Here is a 19,523-nt window from a genome sequence, read left to right as displayed (position 1 = left end):
TTAAGATAGTTGACAATGTGGTAACATCAAATTTAATCTTACCAGTGGATACCTCTTTTAAGTGGATTGTGGAAGATTAGCAATCTTCTCCTCATTAGGTAAGGATATTCCAGGTCTAGTAAATAAAACAATAAATAACATGCTATCATATTTTTATTAGTAATAATACAAATGCAATTTCACAGCTTGCAGATAACATTCTAGTACTTAATTATATCACTTTTAAAATGGCACAAATTAAAATACAAAATAATATTGAAAAAAACACTTAATAAAATTCACACATAATGTAACCATTACCCAATTATCATAAAATAACATTTTTTTGATGGATCTGGTTTTTTCTAGGTATAATAATTGATGTGCATTCAACTATAAATACTATCATTATTTGGGGCAATAATTTACTGGCAATTCATTAGATACAATTCATTAAAAAATACTTAAGAGCGCTTATTCAATTTAACGCAAGTCAAAATCTCCGCGATCTATTACGATAGATCGCGGCTTGCGCTATCCTTTTACTATGAACAGCATAGGTCCACAGGAGAGCGCCGAGCAACATGTCCTCTCTCTGGAAAGGCTCGCTGCCGACTGATTTGAATCGGGTCGCGCGCAGTGTTTTATAGTACTTTTAAAAAAAATTGTAGAAAAATAATAGAGGTACCTTAGTTGATTTTTTAAATTTTATCTTATAAGTAAGACATTCTTTTATTGCAATATGTATAAATTATATTCAATTAAGTCAAATATCTTGGTGAAAATAATCATTTTGTCGACTATAATTTCTAAAAAAATTCACATTGTTATGGATTTTAATTTCGTAAGTTAGGAGTCCAAAATAAAAAAATCTTTTAACTAACTATTTTAATAAGGATTTTTGCAGTTAGTTAAAAAAATTGTGTGTTAGATCTGTCAGCAATTTCAGATATTTTTAGCTTCGAAATTGACACTAAAAGTGAAATCAAGTAATCATCGGCTCAGTTATCTTGATGGTATTCACAAATACTGTATTAATTGAAAAAAACTCTTAACTAACTATATAGACAATAAAATTTCCTAACATTATTAGTAATTCATATGTTTGTAAGATAAGTGGTTGATGGACAATCTGGTTTGAAAAATCACATATTTGAGCCAAACAGCGCACGGACCGCGTACACGGCCTTAAGAGATTCTTATGAACATTTTAGTCTAAATTTAAAAATTTTGTAATATTTGTAAATTCGATTTTGTTACATAAAACTTAAAATGAGTTTTGATAAGATTTCAACTGATCTACCTGTAGAACTAGCTTTCTGTTAGCTTCAATTAGTGCATTTTGGTTTTGAACTAATGTATCTATTTGATTGCTCATATTGGCCAACTGCTTTTCAAGATACAGCTTTTGCTTTGTTAGTTCCATCATGGTGCTTAGGTAAGAACTTCTAACATCGTCAGCAACATATGATAATGATAGTTTAATGAAATCCTTTAGCTCTTCAACAGTCTTATTATCTATACCTACGGGTTGTAAGTTTGCTTGCCTTATGTTAGTATTTGAGGTTCGTCCATCATCTGGTACTCCATTGATGAGGACCAAGGGAGATGGAAAAATAATATTATCAACACCTCGACTGCTCAATGGTGTGGAAGCTTTGTTTATATTCTTCTCAGCATCTAGTTGGCGATACCTCAACTCAATTTTATCACTCTTTCTGAAGTGTTCGGGAGATTTGTTGAATTCGTCTTCAAAATCTACATTTGATTTCTCATCTAAACCCATCATAACAAGGAAGGAATCAGCTTTATTGTCACTTGTAGATCTCCTTACCTCACTTTCTGGGACATCACAACTGACTTTAGGAGGTGTGTTGTTAACATAAAACAAATCTGAGTTCCTACTCCGAACAGGTGACTGAACCTTCATAGGACTATTGCATTCAACTCTTTCATTAATACTCAATTCTGTTGATAACGTTTTCTTTCTATGCGGTTGGAAAGCCACTTTTCTCACTTCTTCTTCATGACCTTTTAATATTTTAAATGGCATGGTCAGATCTCTCAAATCATAGATAATAACATAGCCATTTTTCGTTCCAAGTGCAACATGATTTTCTGTATTGATCGCCAGCGATGTTAGTGCATATGAGGTTTTTATTGTAGACACTACATTTTGTAGTCTTGTATCATAGACATGCATTACTTTGTCATAACCAGATGACAGCATAACATCCCTATTGATGAGGGAAAATGTTAAATCACTGACGGGGGATGCGTGTATGTTCTCAAAGAGTGCTTTATCCTTATTTGTAGTTATATCTCTTAATATTACATGACCTTCATCTGTAGCCAATCCTAAGGATGATCTTGACTCATGATGGAACTTCATTGCAGAAATACTTTTAGAGCAATTCAGTTTAACAGTACAAACTGGTATATTGGAGACAAGGCCGTAAATAACTGTATCTCCATTTTGCATTGATGCAGCTAGACTTGTATTTTTAGAGTTGTAGCTTATTATATTAACACAAGATGGAGTGGGTGGTGTAGGGAATGCTTTCGTAACTCCTTTATTTTTTGTATCCCATATCATGACTTCACCATTCTTTGTACCAATAGCAACATTTCGGTGACCATCTCTGTGGAAACTTGCTGACCAAGAATCTTTGACTGGTATGTGTTGTAAGCTACGGACTTCATGCTCAGCTGGAGTGAGTACTTCTACAAGGCCTTTGGAGTTTATCTAAAATTACAAAATGAGTTAGTAAGTAACGAAAGACAGTCGTTCCACGATTTTCTGTAATTTTAAAATTATTAAATGATTTATCTCATTGTTGTTTTGTACAGGAATGTTGGATTTTGATTAATTTAGGCTCGAATTATGCAACTGAGTTTTACCAGTGCGATCTAAAATTACCTGTAATAAATATTTACTATCGTCACTCCAAGAAACATCTCGTAGAACACCGTCGTAACATTTGTAGGACTTTTTTAAATCATAACTGTTTGCATCGTAAAGCAAAAGTTGCGAACTCGCTGACGATAAATACATTTTTTTCTTATTCTTATTAGATCATGGATATATTTGATGTATTTCCTTAAGTATTATGAGCTAAAGGTAACGATTTATTTGTAATTTTAAATGTTTATTTCATTTTATAAACGACGACATTGAAGAAACGTTTAATTTTGACAGTTCCTGTCGTATGTCAACTTGTCAAGTGATACATCCTAAGAGCAATTAACCTATAGAGTACTTGTATCGAGCGTATACAATTTACATATATTTGTTTCTCTCTATCTAAAGAAAACGTCGTATGAAAGAATGAGACAGCTATAGACAACAAGCTACGTTTCAACATAGTCATGGCACCATTTTTACTATAGGTACGTATTTAGATAGATAGAAGGTGATAGTGATGGGATGTGCTTCAATCGATAAAATCGTGAATGTATTTTGCATTTACGGTTTCGTGAAATAATAAATAATAAAAAAACAAAACTTATAATTAATTTCAGTTGAATACATTATTTGTTTAATCCTACGTATATAATAAATGCGAAATTATGTGAGAAGGGATGTTACTCTTTCACTGCGGAACCGATTACAATGAAATTTTGTACATACACACATAGGTTAGGTTTTATCCCGGAAATCCCACGTGAACGGGAACTGTGCATGATTTTCTTTAAAAACGCGGGCGGAAAGTTAGTACATTATAAAAGAAATTTTAAAACTTGAAATGTAATTTAAAATAAAGAAGGAAATGATGATAAAGTTAAAGGAGTGAGGAGAAAGGCACAGTCAGCATGAAGGAATCATGCAGCATTTTAACAAGTTAATAAAAGGACAGTCTTAATGAAAACATTTTCCTAACATCCTACTAATAAATCGAAAGTTTGTGAGGATGGATGTTTGTTACTCTTTCACGCGAATACTACTAAACCGATTACAATGAAATTTGGAAAAATTACTTTTGATCCCGTAAATCCAACAGGAATGGGAACTATGCGGGTTTTTCTTTGAAAACGCATGTATATTAAGTATGTATTTCAATAGTAGTTTCTCATCTATGAGAACTGTCATTTAATCAACCGTTTAATTTTCACATAGTTACACATTTAAAGTAGGTAACTTATGTGTAAAAAATTTCAAAATAAAAATTCACTCTCTTTAATCAAATGTATTTATTATCTACAGGAACAAAAAAAAACGTAAGCGTAAGATTGCACAATTCTTCTAGAGTATCCATCTTGATAATAAGTAGGCTCGAAATGCAGTGAACACAATATTGCAAATTGTGGCGGCGTCCAATCAACTCATGTCTCACGTTTTATACCCATTTTTTATTTAGCTCTGGAAATCTAAAACAAAATGAATTTATTAATAATCTGAAAGAGAAATTAATAAACAACAAACGAAAACTAAAACACATAGTGCAAATAAAACAACCACGTGGTATGTTTTATTTTCCTGCGGTAAAAAATTTACATCTATTATTTGCAACAACAACTACATATAAATCTGATTTATGAAACAAAATAAATAAATCAACGTTAATATGAAATAGATTTTTTGTCATAAATCGATAATATACGCTAGATGTGTTACAACACTACGGTGGTAAACAAAATGCCAAACGTGATATTATTGTGACGTTTTTTAAAAATTATTTCATTATTTTATATTCCACAACCCCATAAAGTGGGGTAAATGTTACAGTTACAACATAAAATTACAAAAAAGCGCTTGATAAAACCTTCAAATAGGTTTAAAACATAAATATTTATCAATTTGCTGAAAATCACTTACCGATGGAAAGATATTTTTACATTGTTTTTATCCAAAACTCCCATTCGACTAGTGATAGCCGGTTGCTAAACATACAATAGTTATTTTAGCACACTGACAAATAAAAAGAAACACTGTACACTTTATATTTTCTAAATATTTCGTTAAAAACACTTGACGCACTGAGCCCACCAGCTGGTTGGAAAACAAACTGACTGCCGGCGCGCTACGTTTGAAGACAGTGCAGATACTCTATCGCTATCTCAATCTGGCTTATGCTGTTATTGACTAAGAGTAAGTAGATTAGAAAATATGTATTTTGTTCTGTCTTAATATAAGAACTCTATAGGTTAATTGCTCTTAGGATACATCTTTGTGATAGGTACATAAACACACTACAGATTAAATTATATATTTTTTAAATTATTATGATTAACTCTAATGGAAGAGGAGGGAAGAGGCCACCCAATTGAACGTAACTTTTGACCGACCATCAGTGCGTACCGTCGGTCCTGACCACAGTCCTGACGATACAAGTAAATGAAATGAAATAACATATTATTTTATTGAACTTATTCGATTACAAAAGTTACATTCAATTGGGTGGCCTCTTCCCTCCTCTTCCATTAGAGTTAATCATAAAAAAACCATTTATTAATTTAAAAAATATATAATTTAATCTGTAGTGTGTTTATGATCACAAAGATGTATCACTTGACATACGACAGGAACTGTCAAAATTAAACGTTTCTTCAATGTCGTCGTTTATAAAATGAAATAAACATTTAAAATTACAAATAAATCACACAGACAGACACACAGCAGTACACACAGCATGCACGGAGTATATAATATGTTAAGCAATGTTAAGCAATATCGAGACCACAATCGAGACTTATTTCAAAACTGAGACAAATGTCAATGTCAATGTCACAAATCTAATTCTAATTTCTACCGTAAACACTGTTGTTTTGTGTGACGTGTCCCAAATTTTAATAAAAGGTAAATAATTAATGACTTAAAAAACGAATAAGGGTTATAAACCCTTATTCGTTTTGTAAATCGAATGACTTAATTAAAAAATGATTTGATAATTAACATCAGAGACTTTGTGGTATAACTATTTACATTATTGAGCGGCATAATATAACCTACTATTAACTATTAAATAAACTCATAATGAATACAGAGGCTTCTTCTATTTCTATGTATATTATGCGATTCACAGCTACTTTGTATATTTTTTCAGAGGCCGCACCATGATTACCGACATTCAGCTGGCAGTTTTCTCGAATATCCTTGGCGTATCCATATTTCTACTCGTTATCCTATATCACTACATCAATGCGAATAGCAGCAAGTAAGGTAAGCAAACAGAGTCAGAGTCAATAAGAGTTTTTCATATTTAATGGTAGTTTTGAAAATGTTTTTCACAAAAATTCACTATGAAAATTGATGTGTTTTAAGGAATCTTTGATTTTGATATAAATATATACTTATGTCCTTATACAGATACATAACAAGAGAAAATGAAAGTTATATGCACTGTGTATGTATAATATATTATAGTAGATGTATTGTATTCAACAACTAAACCTCTACAAGAAGCGCTTTTAAATTGTCAATAAACAGATTTTAATTAACCAACGGATTAGAAACAAGTAGTCTAGTGAAGTCCCATGTTTCCTACTAGGGGTAAAGGGGCAGATGCATTATTCATAAATCTGTTTTATTACCCATGAATGAACATTTTTGATATGCTAAGAAATATTAAAAAAAAAATATAAGTATTAGAATATTAAAAAAAATCCAATAAGAAAAAGTTGAGAGGTGTTAAGGGACACCCGGATGGAACGAAAGTCAGAGAAACGTCCTGATGCACAGCTTACAATAGCTTACTATAACAAAAAGTGTTGTTACAACTTTTTGTGAGAATTTTTTCCGTCTAGCCCGTTTTCACTACACACGATAAGGAACTTCGTTCTAAAACTCTTTGAATTAGTATATAATCATAATCATTTCTCTGTTTCAGGCATGAGGCATTCTGGAGTCACAATTCATCATTAATTTACCAACAATTTATTTAAGAATGTAAATAAATTAAGTTTCCAAATTACTTTTTTTTATTTGACACATAATTTTGTTAGTCCCATATACCTTATATAATAAATGGGAAATGTAGATTTTTTACTTTTTTATAAACTGCTGAATATATGATTATGCAGTTGGAAATCTAGTAAGTTTTAAGATTATAAAGGTGAAGAGTTTGTTTGAACACGCTAATCTCAGGAACTACTTGTCCGATTTGAAAAATTCTTTCGGTGTCAGATAGCCCATTTATCAAGGAATTTTATATCATCATGCTAAGACCAACAGGAGCGGAGCAATGCGGGTAAAACTGCGAGGAACAGCTAGTATTAAATAAAAACACTATGTTTGTCATGGATACAGGATGTTTATTGCAATTTATGGAAATAGTTTTAAACTATCTGCTAACCCATACATACATAATATACATTAAGAGCCAGCGCGCACAAGCAACTTTGTCTCCGCAACTATTTTGTCTCTCCCATCAATTTGTATGGGGAGTTGCGTCGCTACGTGCGCGCACTTTCATACTAGTAACTAGCCCATGGGTGGGAGCTTAGATCATTAATGATCTAAGGCCGCCTTTACACCTGTAAGTTACTTTCGTAAAAATTATGTAACTGACTTACGGTTGCATTTACACTTAAAATAAACTTACAGTAAATAATGCTTACGTAATTTTTGTGAGTTTAAACTTACATAAATTATTACACGCCCGTTTACATTAAATCAGTAAAAAAAATGCCTCGAAGACGCCACGTTCAAGCGGCTGCTGCATATATAATTTTGTCCAATAAAAAGCGACAGAAAAAAAATACTGAAAGAAAATGCTGGGTAAAACCTTGGTTAGAAAAAAGAATGGCACAAGGTGCGTTTGAAAATCTTTTGAAGAGTTGACAATGGAAGACGAACACGGATTTTTCAATTTTATAAGAATGAATACTACAAGTTTTGAATTTGTCCTTTGAATTTGTTTTGAAATTGTCCTTTCAAATTATGCAACTTTCTAATGATTTCATCTGGAGTGGTATTAAACATTTCGCTAAGTTCAACATGTAGTGAATTTGTTTTTACGCGGTTTTTGTATTCTTTATTTTTGTAGTCCCATAGTATGGGACGTGCTTCAAAAGCGGTAATTAAAGCTTCTACCTCGTTTGGTGACCAGATTTTATTTTGTTTTTGTTTAGAGGACATTGTTTTGGTGAGTTCTCAACTTATCAAAATAATTCAATAAGCTGCGAGTCGCTTCCGTAAGCAATCTCGAACACGTTTAGACTCGTAATTTTTAAATTTACGAAAGTTGTAAAAAATTACAGTAAGTTACTTACAACGAGTGTTTACACTTGAAAATTTATCGTAAGTAGCTTACGTAAGTGACTTACGTAAGTAAAACTTACAGGTGTAAAGGCGGCCTAAGGGTGGGAGAGACAAAATAGTTGCGGAGACAAAATAGTTGCGGTGACAAAGTTGCTCGTGCGCGCTGGCTCTAAAATTCCTCAATGTTTCACAAATTTAGTTCTTTTAAATTACACTGTGGCGCTAGTAGTCACGAAATCTGTGCACGAAATGAATAGAACGCGCTGCTTTAGACGGGATGCGGGCCGAACGCTTCGCAATTTTCCGCATGTCCCGCCCAGCACAGAATGACAATGCTTCAGCCGGGAATTGAACCAACCTTAGTTCGTCGTGCTATCACGTGCTATGGTCCTATATATAATAAGTAGTAAATAAAACTTTCATTCAATTAATCATTCTTCATTCGTAGTTCATGCAAAATGGTGGATTTTTGGCGGGAACAGCGGTTGGAGATTTAACGGTTAAGGTTACATTTGGTAAGATTGCTTTTTATTACTGCCATTATTGTCATTGGCTGTAATTTATCGCTTGGATACTTTTATTTCGCCGCAGGGAGTGATTATCGGCAGCCTAGGTCATATTTTGTAATACTAGGAAAAAAACGGTGATGTATTGTAAAGATCGGTTCTGTTTTTTTTGAAGATAAGTTACATCCATAAATAATAGTTAGGAGGATAGAAGATTTTTAAATAAAAATATAAAGATAATAAATCACTTATTAAAAATATTTTTTTGCAGGGATCTGTGTCTGTCGTCTTAGTAGTTAGGTACGAATTTATTAGTGACATAATATTATATTCAATAGAAACAGAAATTAAAAACATAAGTACCTAGGCATTAAAGTACAAGAATGCTTTACTTTAATTATATAGGTAGTTATATATTTAATTATATACTAAAAAAAATAATTGATCATGAGGCAGGATTCAAATATCTTCGCTGATCTTAAGGTGGACGAATGGGTACGCGTCGTGTTTGCCACGCGTTCGGTCACGGGCGCGAGTTTTGATATGTGATAATAACTGTTTTTTTTTTCATTTTGTAAACATATTACGCTCATACTGCAGAACGATTAAATATAAAACTTAATATTCTACTTTTTGTACATAATATTATTTTGTGGTTATGAATATAAATATACAATATGAATGGATACTATTTATCACGATTGTCAGCACGATTTCCTTGATAGAGGGGATAAGAATATGTACATTATTTCAACTCAATGTAGCCTACGCCCTACGTACTTAGGTTGATATCATTTATTATTTTTTAAAAGTAATAAAGACAACACTTTTAAAGTGCAAGGCTTGCAATTTGCTGTCTTGTAATTTATCTATAATAAACATTACAAGCAGTTTTGATAGTTTTGAATATGAAAGGTACCTAATATCGATGTAAAGTAAATGCAATGATTCATATAAAATTCCGAAAAGCGGTAATTCATATAAAATACCAAAATAACATTTTTCAAAAGTTTTGCGATTAATCTACTTATTGCCCTCCCGATCTAATTTCAGCCATGGAGGCGAATGACTGAGACAAGGCAAGTGTAAGTTTTGGACCTCGAGTCGAACTTGCTAACCAGTAGATTAACGAGGCAGTCAAGTCGAAATTCATCTCTTGACTGTTGACTCTAAATATACAACGTTTAGGTATTATGTATAATATCTATGTAGAAAGAAGAAAAGAAGATTATTCTTCAAGTACAGAGACCTTATTCATCTGTGATTATTAATATCATACGGCACCGGTGAGCACTCAGCCAGTAATTATTATATTCTGTTTAAAACTTTAAAGCTCTATATTTTTTGATAAACCTTATAATTTAAATAAAACTTATTATTCTTGGTAGAAGTTAAGTTTCGCTGAAATTATTATACCAATTTAAAGTCAAAATCATCCGCTTTTATACAATTTTATTTAAATTTTAAAATTATAGTGCGGTGACATTTGCCCGCGGTCGCCATTTTTACGTCTGGCAGTACAAGTATTTTTGTTAGCTGCATTTTGGTATCCGTAATGACTCGGCCACGCTCCCCTGGCTTTTAATTAAGACGAAGACTTGTTTATTATCTTTTTGCAAGCGCTATGTCGGTCTCGCGACGGTTTTTTAAGCTGGCGAATTAAAGAAATTAAAATGTTTCCCCATTTTAAGGGGAAGTGGCCGGAAATTGAAATAATTAAAAGCTTGTATATTTGATACTCGCTTTCTTTTCATTCGTGTACCTAGTACCTACTTTAAATGCGCTTGGTTGGATGAATGTGTCCTTGCTCCATCCGTATTGAATTATAAGGGTAATCGTGGGGCAATTGACAAGAAATAACACGAAACCATTAAATGAAATGGGGAATTTTAAAAAGAAGATAGTTACTACGTTAAATATAATTTTTTTATCATAAGACTTCACCAGTGATGAAATACAAATTTAACTTAGTTTTTTAAAATTGCGAAGGAATATAAAGTTAGGAATTCGAACCTTACTTTGTATAGTAGGTATTATATTATCTGTGCTTAATATTATGCAATGTTATCATGAAAAAAACGATGAAGTTTTTCACATAGATGCTTATTATGGTGGATAAGAAATACCTATGTTGACTTTGCGTTATGATACCTACATGTACCTACACGTATTAGAAACTAATGTATAAAGTAATAGTACCGTAATTTTGTCATAACAGCAAGTTTCAGTTAGTTCATATTATTTCTTTTGATATGCAGTTTATCAGGAAAAATCAAAACCGTATGAAACGCAGATGACGTCACGCAAATCTGCTAACCTTGCAAAAACCCGCCATAAATCATGTTCAACTAATACCAGAGATAAAAGAAAAGTCGTTGACTCCAACGTAGGTACCTACAGCCTATTAATACTCGCTGTCGGTATGTTTATGGCAGTTGGCGGTTCGTGAGCCGTCTCATGGGAAATTAGGCGATACAGCCAGACACGAGGAACACCCAATTTTGAAGTTTTAAAACGGAATTGCCAGTTTCAAATCCTTTTTTACGTAAATACTTAAGTAATTGGCGGTGTTTTATGTGCTGTAAATTGTTTGAGTGTTTTCTTGTGGTTTAAAGCTTTTACGGGATTAATATTATATCGTCTCAAGTAGACCGTATCATTGGTGTTACGTCGTTATCTGTAGTTTGTTAACAAGCAATAAGAAACCTTTTTGTACTCACAAGTTAGTTCATTCAAAAATTTTTTGTGCTTTAAAAGTATTTTATAAAATGAATAAGTAAAATGAGAATGATATTGTAGATACCTACTTACCTATATACATATACAGAACATTGACAAAAATATTGAATTCGTTCAGCATAACAAAATAATACCTACCAATGAATAACGCACATAAAATATTGGATAGGCGATTCAAATAAATCATGGAAGTTTTTTTTACAAACGTGCATAAAAAGCAAATATTGAACGCGCAAATAGACATGATATTCATCAAAACCGCGAAATAGGCGAATAAAAATACATATCGCTTTCAGTAACTGTTATGTATCTATATTTTATTCACATATTTATTTTTCTATCGAGAACGCATGTTCCTTTGATGTCACTTCTGGCGTATAGCCGCGGAAATACAAAATGTTCGATACTTAGTAGTTGCTAAGGATTTGCTCCGTCCCTATTTGTAAAAAGCGGTAAACACATGTCGTCAATAAAGTGTATTTCATAGAATTTTAATTATTTAATGTGTAAACGTTTACTTCTTAAAAGTTAAAAAAAAAAACTCTAAATAGGTAAGATCTTTCAGATTTCACACACACTACATTATGTACTTACACTACATTAATTTACGTACGGAAAATCAACTTAACTGTATTTTTATGACAAAAGAAGAGCATCAACAATTAAATAAGTTTTAAAATAAACAAAAAAAACCGAATAAGATAATAGGTATTCATGGTTATAAAGCCTAAGGGTTGTGCACCCTTTTCTTTAAATCTTCTGAGATTTTGTAGAAGCGATTTTTTTACCACCTAGAGTTGTACCTACACCTAGCTTAAAAAAATATATTATGTCTAAGTTCTAACCCCGAAAATCCTAAAAAATATCTTAAGACGGATTCATCTGGGCTTCCTAAATAATCCATACTTGTTTATAAGAGAAGACCATTAGGTATAAATTTTGATTTATGCCAACGAAGCTGGGACAAACACTTAAACTTCAAAATGGAGCATACAAAATTCATGTGAATCACATTTTGTATGAGAAAATTCACTGTCAACATAATGATAAAACTTTATGAAACATATTGTGCTTTACCGAGTTCGATGATCGCAATTTTACAATTATAATATCAGTAATCGTTGCCTCCATTAAAAGCGTAACGGAAAATGACGAAGGGAAATAATTATTTCCTACCGGAGCGGATTTAATTTCGTGACGCGGTCCGCAATAAAAGCCAGTAATTAATCGCGCCGATGTTTTTTTCTTAAATTAAAATTTCCGCCTAAATGTCTGTTTGGAATTGGCGGGAATTTGTTTGTGTTATGACAGCTGCGATTTGACCGATACTTTTTTTTTGTTATGTCATCAATTTGTGTAGGGGAGAATTTTTTACCACACTGGACATTGGCCGAGTCTCTATAATTAAGTAGAGTCACCTAGAGTCACTAACAAAGAGAAGAAGGACTCATTTTATTCAAATCATTCAACGATGAAACAAAAAGCAATTACTAATGCATTCAAAGAGCACAGTCTGTATTCTCCAGTGTTGCTAGCACAAAAATCCCGAGTTAACCAAATGGAATCGTATTACGATTTGCAGGGGCTATATAAAACCGTGACGCGCATCATCCGTGGATCTTGAATCCGAACACATTTCACCTGCCTACCCGCCGTAATATCGCTACTGTACTTGCTTGCCTATCATCTGTGGTACAAGTCATTAATGAAAGACCGACATCATAATAGTTAAATATTTTATGCTAGTAATGTGTATTATTGCAAGTTATCCCTTAAATTAAAATATTTAAAAAGTCTTGATAACTTTCCAAGAGATAATTTGGACGAAATCTTACACTATTAAGACTTTTCTTATGTGTTGAATTTAAGTTTTGTAACTAAAAATAAATCATTTTATAATAAAATTGTATAACATTCCCTTATAAAATTTCTTTGCAAATCACAAAATATAACAGATAAGTATATTAATCAACAGATTAAGAGCAATCTTTATAGTAATATTTTAGCTTTAAAAATTCCAAAGCGCAGACTATAAATTGGGCCATACATGAAAACGAAGTGAGCAGCGGATATGAGGTAGGGGCGGATATTGCAGGCACTCGCAGGTACATTCAGTTTCAGTGTAAACTGCCCGCATTTGGTTATGAATGTGCTGCCGATACACGATCCGATTGCGCACGTTTTATTTTACTTTGCTATGTAGACGCTTAATTTATTTGATTTGTGTAGAGAGCCTTATTTGAATTTAACGAAATGTCAAAATTAATTATTTCAATTTTCAAAGCAAGACTCCTTAAATGCAAGATTTTTTAATTAAGACATAGTTTAATTATAGTCAAGTTGGGTGAGCAGTCATGGATCAGTAGGAATTCAGCATTATATGAACGAAAAAGTTCGATGACTATTACATCTAGACTTCAAGACCATAGAATATAATACTATACTCATTTATGTATACCTACTCTATCTAGACGGCCAGCTTGGTGTACCTGCAGTGGGAATAAATATGGGCAGAAAAATAAATAAGATGATGCTGCTAAAAGTTGACCCAAAATACTAGATTTATAAAAGTAATATACATATTTGATTCTACTTTCCATTTGTTAATGTTCAACACAATAACACTTTTATGCTGACAAATAAAAGCGTGGTTTACAGCTTTATAATTCAGTTATTTATTTCGAATTTGGGTTTACTGTAGGTTTGAGACCCTTCGATGTGCAATCATAACCTTCATATTTTAACGATGATAAAATTTACAACCGGGCGGGTTATGATTCCTTATTCATTGTTAAGGAATAATGTGTTTTTTTAATGACGCCCTCGTGGCTTTCCTGATATGTAGAGTGCTTATACAAAATGTATTACGATCCGCCATGACTCCATAAGTATAAAATATTATATGTTGTCTTGCAACACACCTTCGTGAAACCAAGTTTAATATTATGTACAGTTCATTCCTTATGTAGTAATTAGTATACTCCTATAATGGACAGACGAGTGCTGTTTTAAATTCCCCTGAGTTCAATTTACTTTGTATTAAAATCTACATTTTCAGTAAAATATTCCGAAACTCGCAACACTATCAATTCATGTCACCCACATCCACATTTATTAATAAAAATATATCATCACAAGAACCTATCAGCGCTGTGTTTTAACAAAAAAATGGAACTTTTATAACACCCACTAAAACTTTTTTATGGTTGGCAACACTCGTAAAAGGTATAAATATAATATAACGCGGTAACTGACAGGGCTGGCGGGCTGTGCAATAATTTCCACGTTTTTGGCCATCCAAGAGTTGCCGTTTCGATTATAATTTATAGCTCAGAATGAGGGCTCACTGAGCGGTATAGAACCATAAATACTGTCATAAAATTGTTTGGCCCGTTTCGTAATCAGATCACGCTTGGCTTTCTGATAAAAACTCGGTACAATCGTAAACCGGCTGATAAAGAACTTATTGGGAATAGGATAGGTTTAATTGTCGGCAGTAAAGCATACAATAAAACAAATCTGACAGTAAAACTTTAGTAAGATGTAATCGTAAATAGTGAAAACAATTTATGTAGCTGGTAACATCGTGATGTTCATTTTTACTACGCCAAAGTGAGTGAATTTACAGAGATCGTAAAATTGTTGATCATTTTTTCTTCGACTCGAACTAGACTTACGAGTTACGAATAAGATGAGCCATTGATAATCTAAAAGATAGAGCCCGATATACATACTCTTGATGTAACACTTAATTATAATCATTTAATGTATGCACATGTGATTCATTTAATTTATTAAATTTGAAGAAAATACATATATGCGTTACATAGAAAATAACTAGCATGTTTGCATAATAAACTAAAATTATAAAAATAGAATTGAATGTCATATAGGTGTAAGTTCAAATTAACTTTGCTACTTTTGCTATAAAAATATGTAGGTAATTCGGATTGTCAGCAAAAAGTATCTGCCTGATTTCGCGTGCATAATAACTTCTGCTTATTTATGAGAAGCAAATTACAGCACATTACTCAACATAATACGAATAGTAGGTTTATATAAATCGTCTACTTATATTATGTACTCTCTATATTTAGGATAGATTTTAAAGTTTATTTTTCTGACGCAAATAAGATCAGAAACTGTCTGATTTTGAAAATTCACCAGTATTTTTAACTATCCTTTATTGTCCTGGGGCTACGGGCAGCGCTGGGTCCGGGGTCAGAAACTAGTATAGAAACGTAATGTTTTCCTTCGCTTACTAAAATGTGTAAATTCGCATCGCTGCTTCATAACGAGCGGTTCGTACTAAAAGCCTGAGTAGTTTTATCCATTTTCCCTTACAAGGGATAAAACAGATTACAGTTCAACTATAGAAGGTTTGTTGCAAAAAAGTAGTAGGTGCGTAACTACTTGTTCTGTTTTAAAACTTGGATATTATGATGGATGTTTGTTTCTCTCTCACGCAAATACTACTGAACCGATTACATTGAAATTTGGTATGTAGGCAGCTGAAGACCGAGAATATTGTATAAAAAAGAAAGACATACCTAATATCCTGAAAATACCACAGGACTATGCGGGTTTTTCTATGAAAACGCGGGCGAAGCCGTAGGTGGAAATCTAGTACATAGGTAAATAAATTCTATATGAACAACATTTTTGTATGTCAGAAGTCATAAGCATACAAAATAATTTCATCGATAAACACTTTTATAACTATTTGCATTCGCATACCACTAAAAAAAACAGTTTAAATCCCTGACTCTTAACATTTTGAGTAAATAGACAGAAATCCACAGAGAGAAGCGTTATTGGTGCGTTTTTACTTTTTTGCATCTCCGTCAAAGCGCTTTCATATTTCAAGTCAGATAGTCGTAATCTAAAACGCCGAAAAATAAACAGGTTTGAAGGTTGACGGCTGAAAGAGTTGTGCTAACGAGGATGTAGCTGAGTGCATCGGATGCTGGGCTCAAAGACGCCCCCTACTATGTGTTACGCTTAGAAAAGTGAGTTTATCAATAAACTGAGACGAGATACTTTCTTGTCATATTTATTTAGGTGTGAAATATTAGCATGTGAATGATACTACAATATTGTTGTAAGTATCGAGATCAAACCATTAAAACCATTACTTGGTAATTTGACCAATTTCATTTTGTGAAGAGTAGAATTAGAAATGTTCTAAGTTAATTGCATGTCAACATAAAATTTTAAAGAGCCTACGCCTACCTTAAATACTGAAACTAATTTCTCTCTAGTATGGCTGTCTGGATGATAACGCACCATAGCGACCGCCATTTTTTTAAAATAATTAGTTTCATTGTAATCTTCAGAGTAAATTAAATAAAGAATAAATCAAAGATAAAACTAATATTAATTAAATGAAAAAATAGACTAAAAAATTAGCTTTTATTTGTCGTAAAGTACAAAATTACAACTATTCAGGCCTTTATTTATGTAAGTAGTAATTTATCAAAAATATAAAATTATATATAAAATATAATATAAAATAAAATATAATATATAATATAAAATAGCCTGCGGCTTCGCCCGTGTTTTCAAAGAAAAACCCGCATAGTTTCCGTTCCCGTGGGATTTCCGGGATAAAACCTAGCCTATATTACTCGTGGATAATGTAGCTTTCGAGTTTCGAATGGTGAAAGAATTTTTAAAATCGGTCCAGTAGTTTATGAGCCTATTCATTACAATCAAACAAACAAACAAAGTTTTCTTCTTTATAATATTAGTGTAGATAATAATCTATACATATAATAAATCTGTAGAAGGGTCAATTCTGTACATTGAAAATATTGAAAAAATAAATAGCAGGGGGTGTTACTGGATCGATACCAAACCCAAATATGTGATTAAAAAAAATTTTGTCTGTCTGTCTGTCTGTCTGTCTGTATGTGAAGGCATCACGTGAAAACTAGCGGTTCGATTTCGATGAAACTTGGTATAATTATTATATACCTTATTATCCTGGGCGTAAAAAAGGATACTTTTTATCCTGGAAAAATACGTAGAAAAAATTAATCTTAATTTTTCAGTTTTATCCATAGACGTTGTTCCGTAGAACCGCGAACACACGTTGCGTATTATTATAGGCCTAGCCGTATTTGGGAATTGGGTCCAATAGATATTTATAAGATGTTATTGACAGAGGTACTCAAAATGGAGAAATAACCATCCACGCGAAGACCGACATCCGCGCGGACGGAGTCGCGGGCGGAAGCTAGTGGTATTATATTTTTCTTAATCGATTTAATGCAGAATCGTGGTAGGGTTGTACAGCTTAAGACACCGTGCAACCGACGATCTCAGATCCAGGCGGTACTTAGTGATAATCTGCTGTACATGATAGGGCTGCCAACGTTGGAAAACAAATACAATATTAAAATTAATTACTGTGAGTGGAAATCAACTCTGCTCTCTCTGAGTATTAATGATTGTAGGCCAATTTAAATTATTATTACTTATATGTGTTTTTATCATTTTCGTTTATAGGAAGACAATATAGGTGCAGGTATTGTAAGTATAGTCAGTCATTTGAGAAATGTATAAGTAGGTACGTAATGATATGCGTAATGAAAGCATTTGAAATAAGTTTGTTAATATAAGATTACAGTTTTTGAAATAAATGTTATTTGATCCACACATTCTTCCTGCATAATGGTAAAAAAAACAGATGATCATCGTTATTATGTACTTATTTATTCAGAAATCCCATTGGATTATTTCGATAATTCTTTGTACTGAAATAAATGTATTAATTTTGTATGTGAATTTAATATGTGAGAATATAAACTTTAATGATTTATTTTTTATTGATTAAATAATTGTGGTGACCCTATATGATAGAGCGCATTAAAAATCTGTGTTGAGTCAACAAGTCTGACGCAGCACTGATCGTCTAGCTCTCGCAACGCGTCTTCAACTGTGTGAACGTACCTTAATAAGTATAGTGTGTATGCGGCTTTATTATGTTATCTGTAATAATATTATAAGGTAAAGGTATTAACTATACAAATAATGTAAATAGTGCTTGGCTCTGGCAAATAGAAATCCCGATATTTTCTTGCTATGATGAAAGAAAAAAAAGACAATATAAAGAGGGAAAAAGTTTATTTTTGTAGACATCGAAACGAACTATAAACTATTATATCGATATTACAAATTATTTTAAAATAAAAAAATGTTTAAAAAATGTGAGATAACTTAAATATATGTTTATTAAGCAGATTTTGAAATTTCTTGCAATGCAGCCTGCAGGAGACACATTACCTGTCAGTAGGTACTTGACACTACTTGATAGAAATTAATAAGATTTTCCGATTTTCCCCGGAACGATTACGACTTAAGATTTCACCAATTTTAATTCTTTTTGACCAAAAGTCTCTCGCTACTTTTTATGTTAGATGTCATTAAAGTAGTGCTACCAAAAAAAAAATGTGTGCGTGTACTAGTGTACACACGTAAGAAGTGAAACTTCTTTATGACCCTATTTTTCAAAAAAAATAATTTACTATATGCAACTTTACAGAAATACGAATCACGCATGGTAGAGATAAGAAAAAGATGACATCTTTTTCCATTGAAAAATGTCACGCGTAACGAAAAAATGTTACACTAAAGTCGAGCCAATTTAATAGGCAACATTTGACGTCTATCAATTTTATCTTCGAAGAGAGGTAACCTGCTTAAAAACATCGATTAAAGTGTATTAATCGATACGGATTTGAAACATTTGTCAATCGAATTTATTAATTTATGATGATTTTTATTCACAAGTAATCAATGCATTCGATTCTAGATGTCAGATTTCGATTTTTAGAGTAACGTCTCTAGTATTTAAAAAGAAAAATGTTTTATTGACACAAAATTGTAGCGACGTCAGTTCTTCAATTCAGAAATTGTTTATTATGTTTAGGATGGTTTATCAGTAAAATGAAATCTTAAAATTACTTGTATCGGTCATTATTATTATAAATATGTAATCGTAATTAAAATAAGTTAAGCAAATGTGCAGTTCTAACAAAACGAAATATCATGTTATTGTATGTCGTCGTTACTAGGTTACGTTGTTGAATTTTGTT

General features: G+C 32.2%; 2 protein-coding genes across 3 annotated transcripts; one reads left to right on the top strand and one right to left on the bottom strand.

The window, feature by feature from the left end:
• Positions 1-135: 135 nt before the first annotated feature.
• LOC123698947 lies at positions 136-3,181 on the bottom strand. Its single transcript, XM_045645782.1, has 3 exons — positions 2,900-3,181; positions 1,167-2,725; positions 136-442 (listed from the first exon to the last, which is right to left on the bottom strand). Exons 1-2 carry the CDS (start codon positions 3,032-3,034, stop codon positions 1,247-1,249), a joined length of 1,614 nt encoding a protein of 537 aa, XP_045501738.1. The 5' UTR covers positions 3,035-3,181; the 3' UTR covers positions 136-442; positions 1,167-1,246.
• Positions 3,182-5,646: 2,465 nt separating this feature from the next.
• Positions 5,647-6,890, top strand: LOC123698946 (dolichyl-diphosphooligosaccharide--protein glycosyltransferase subunit 4). 2 transcript variants are annotated; one of them, XM_045645780.1, is made up of 3 exons: positions 5,647-5,776; positions 6,024-6,139; positions 6,807-6,890. In XM_045645780.1, the coding sequence occupies exon 2, from the start codon at positions 6,034-6,036 to the stop codon at positions 6,136-6,138; it is 105 nt and encodes a 34-aa protein (XP_045501736.1). In that variant the 5' UTR covers positions 5,647-5,776; positions 6,024-6,033; the 3' UTR covers position 6,139; positions 6,807-6,890. The 2 variants fall into 2 exon arrangements, with proteins under 2 accessions (XP_045501736.1, XP_045501737.1); XM_045645781.1 differs by lacking the exon at positions 5,647-5,776 and adding an exon at positions 5,782-5,888.
• The last annotated feature ends 12,633 nt before the right edge of the window (positions 6,891-19,523 follow it).

This window comes from Colias croceus, chromosome 17 (assembly GCF_905220415.1).
Source record: "Colias croceus chromosome 17, ilColCroc2.1".
In the NCBI taxonomy this organism is placed as follows: Eukaryota; Metazoa; Arthropoda; class Insecta; order Lepidoptera; family Pieridae; genus Colias; species Colias croceus.
This window is presented reverse-complemented; position numbering and strand designations above follow the sequence as displayed.

Coding starts and splice junctions, on each gene's coding strand:
- LOC123698947 (XM_045645782.1), bottom strand. CDS start 3,034: ATGTATTTATCGTCAGCGAGTTCGCAACTTTTGCTTTACGATGCAAAC. Junction 2,726..2,899: donor ATAGTAAATATTTATTACAG/GTAATTTTAGAT, acceptor TTGTAATTTTAG/ATAAACTCCAAAGGCCTTGT.
- LOC123698946 (XM_045645780.1), top strand. CDS start 6,034: ATGATTACCGACATTCAGCTGGCAGTTTTCTCGAATATCCTTGGCGTA.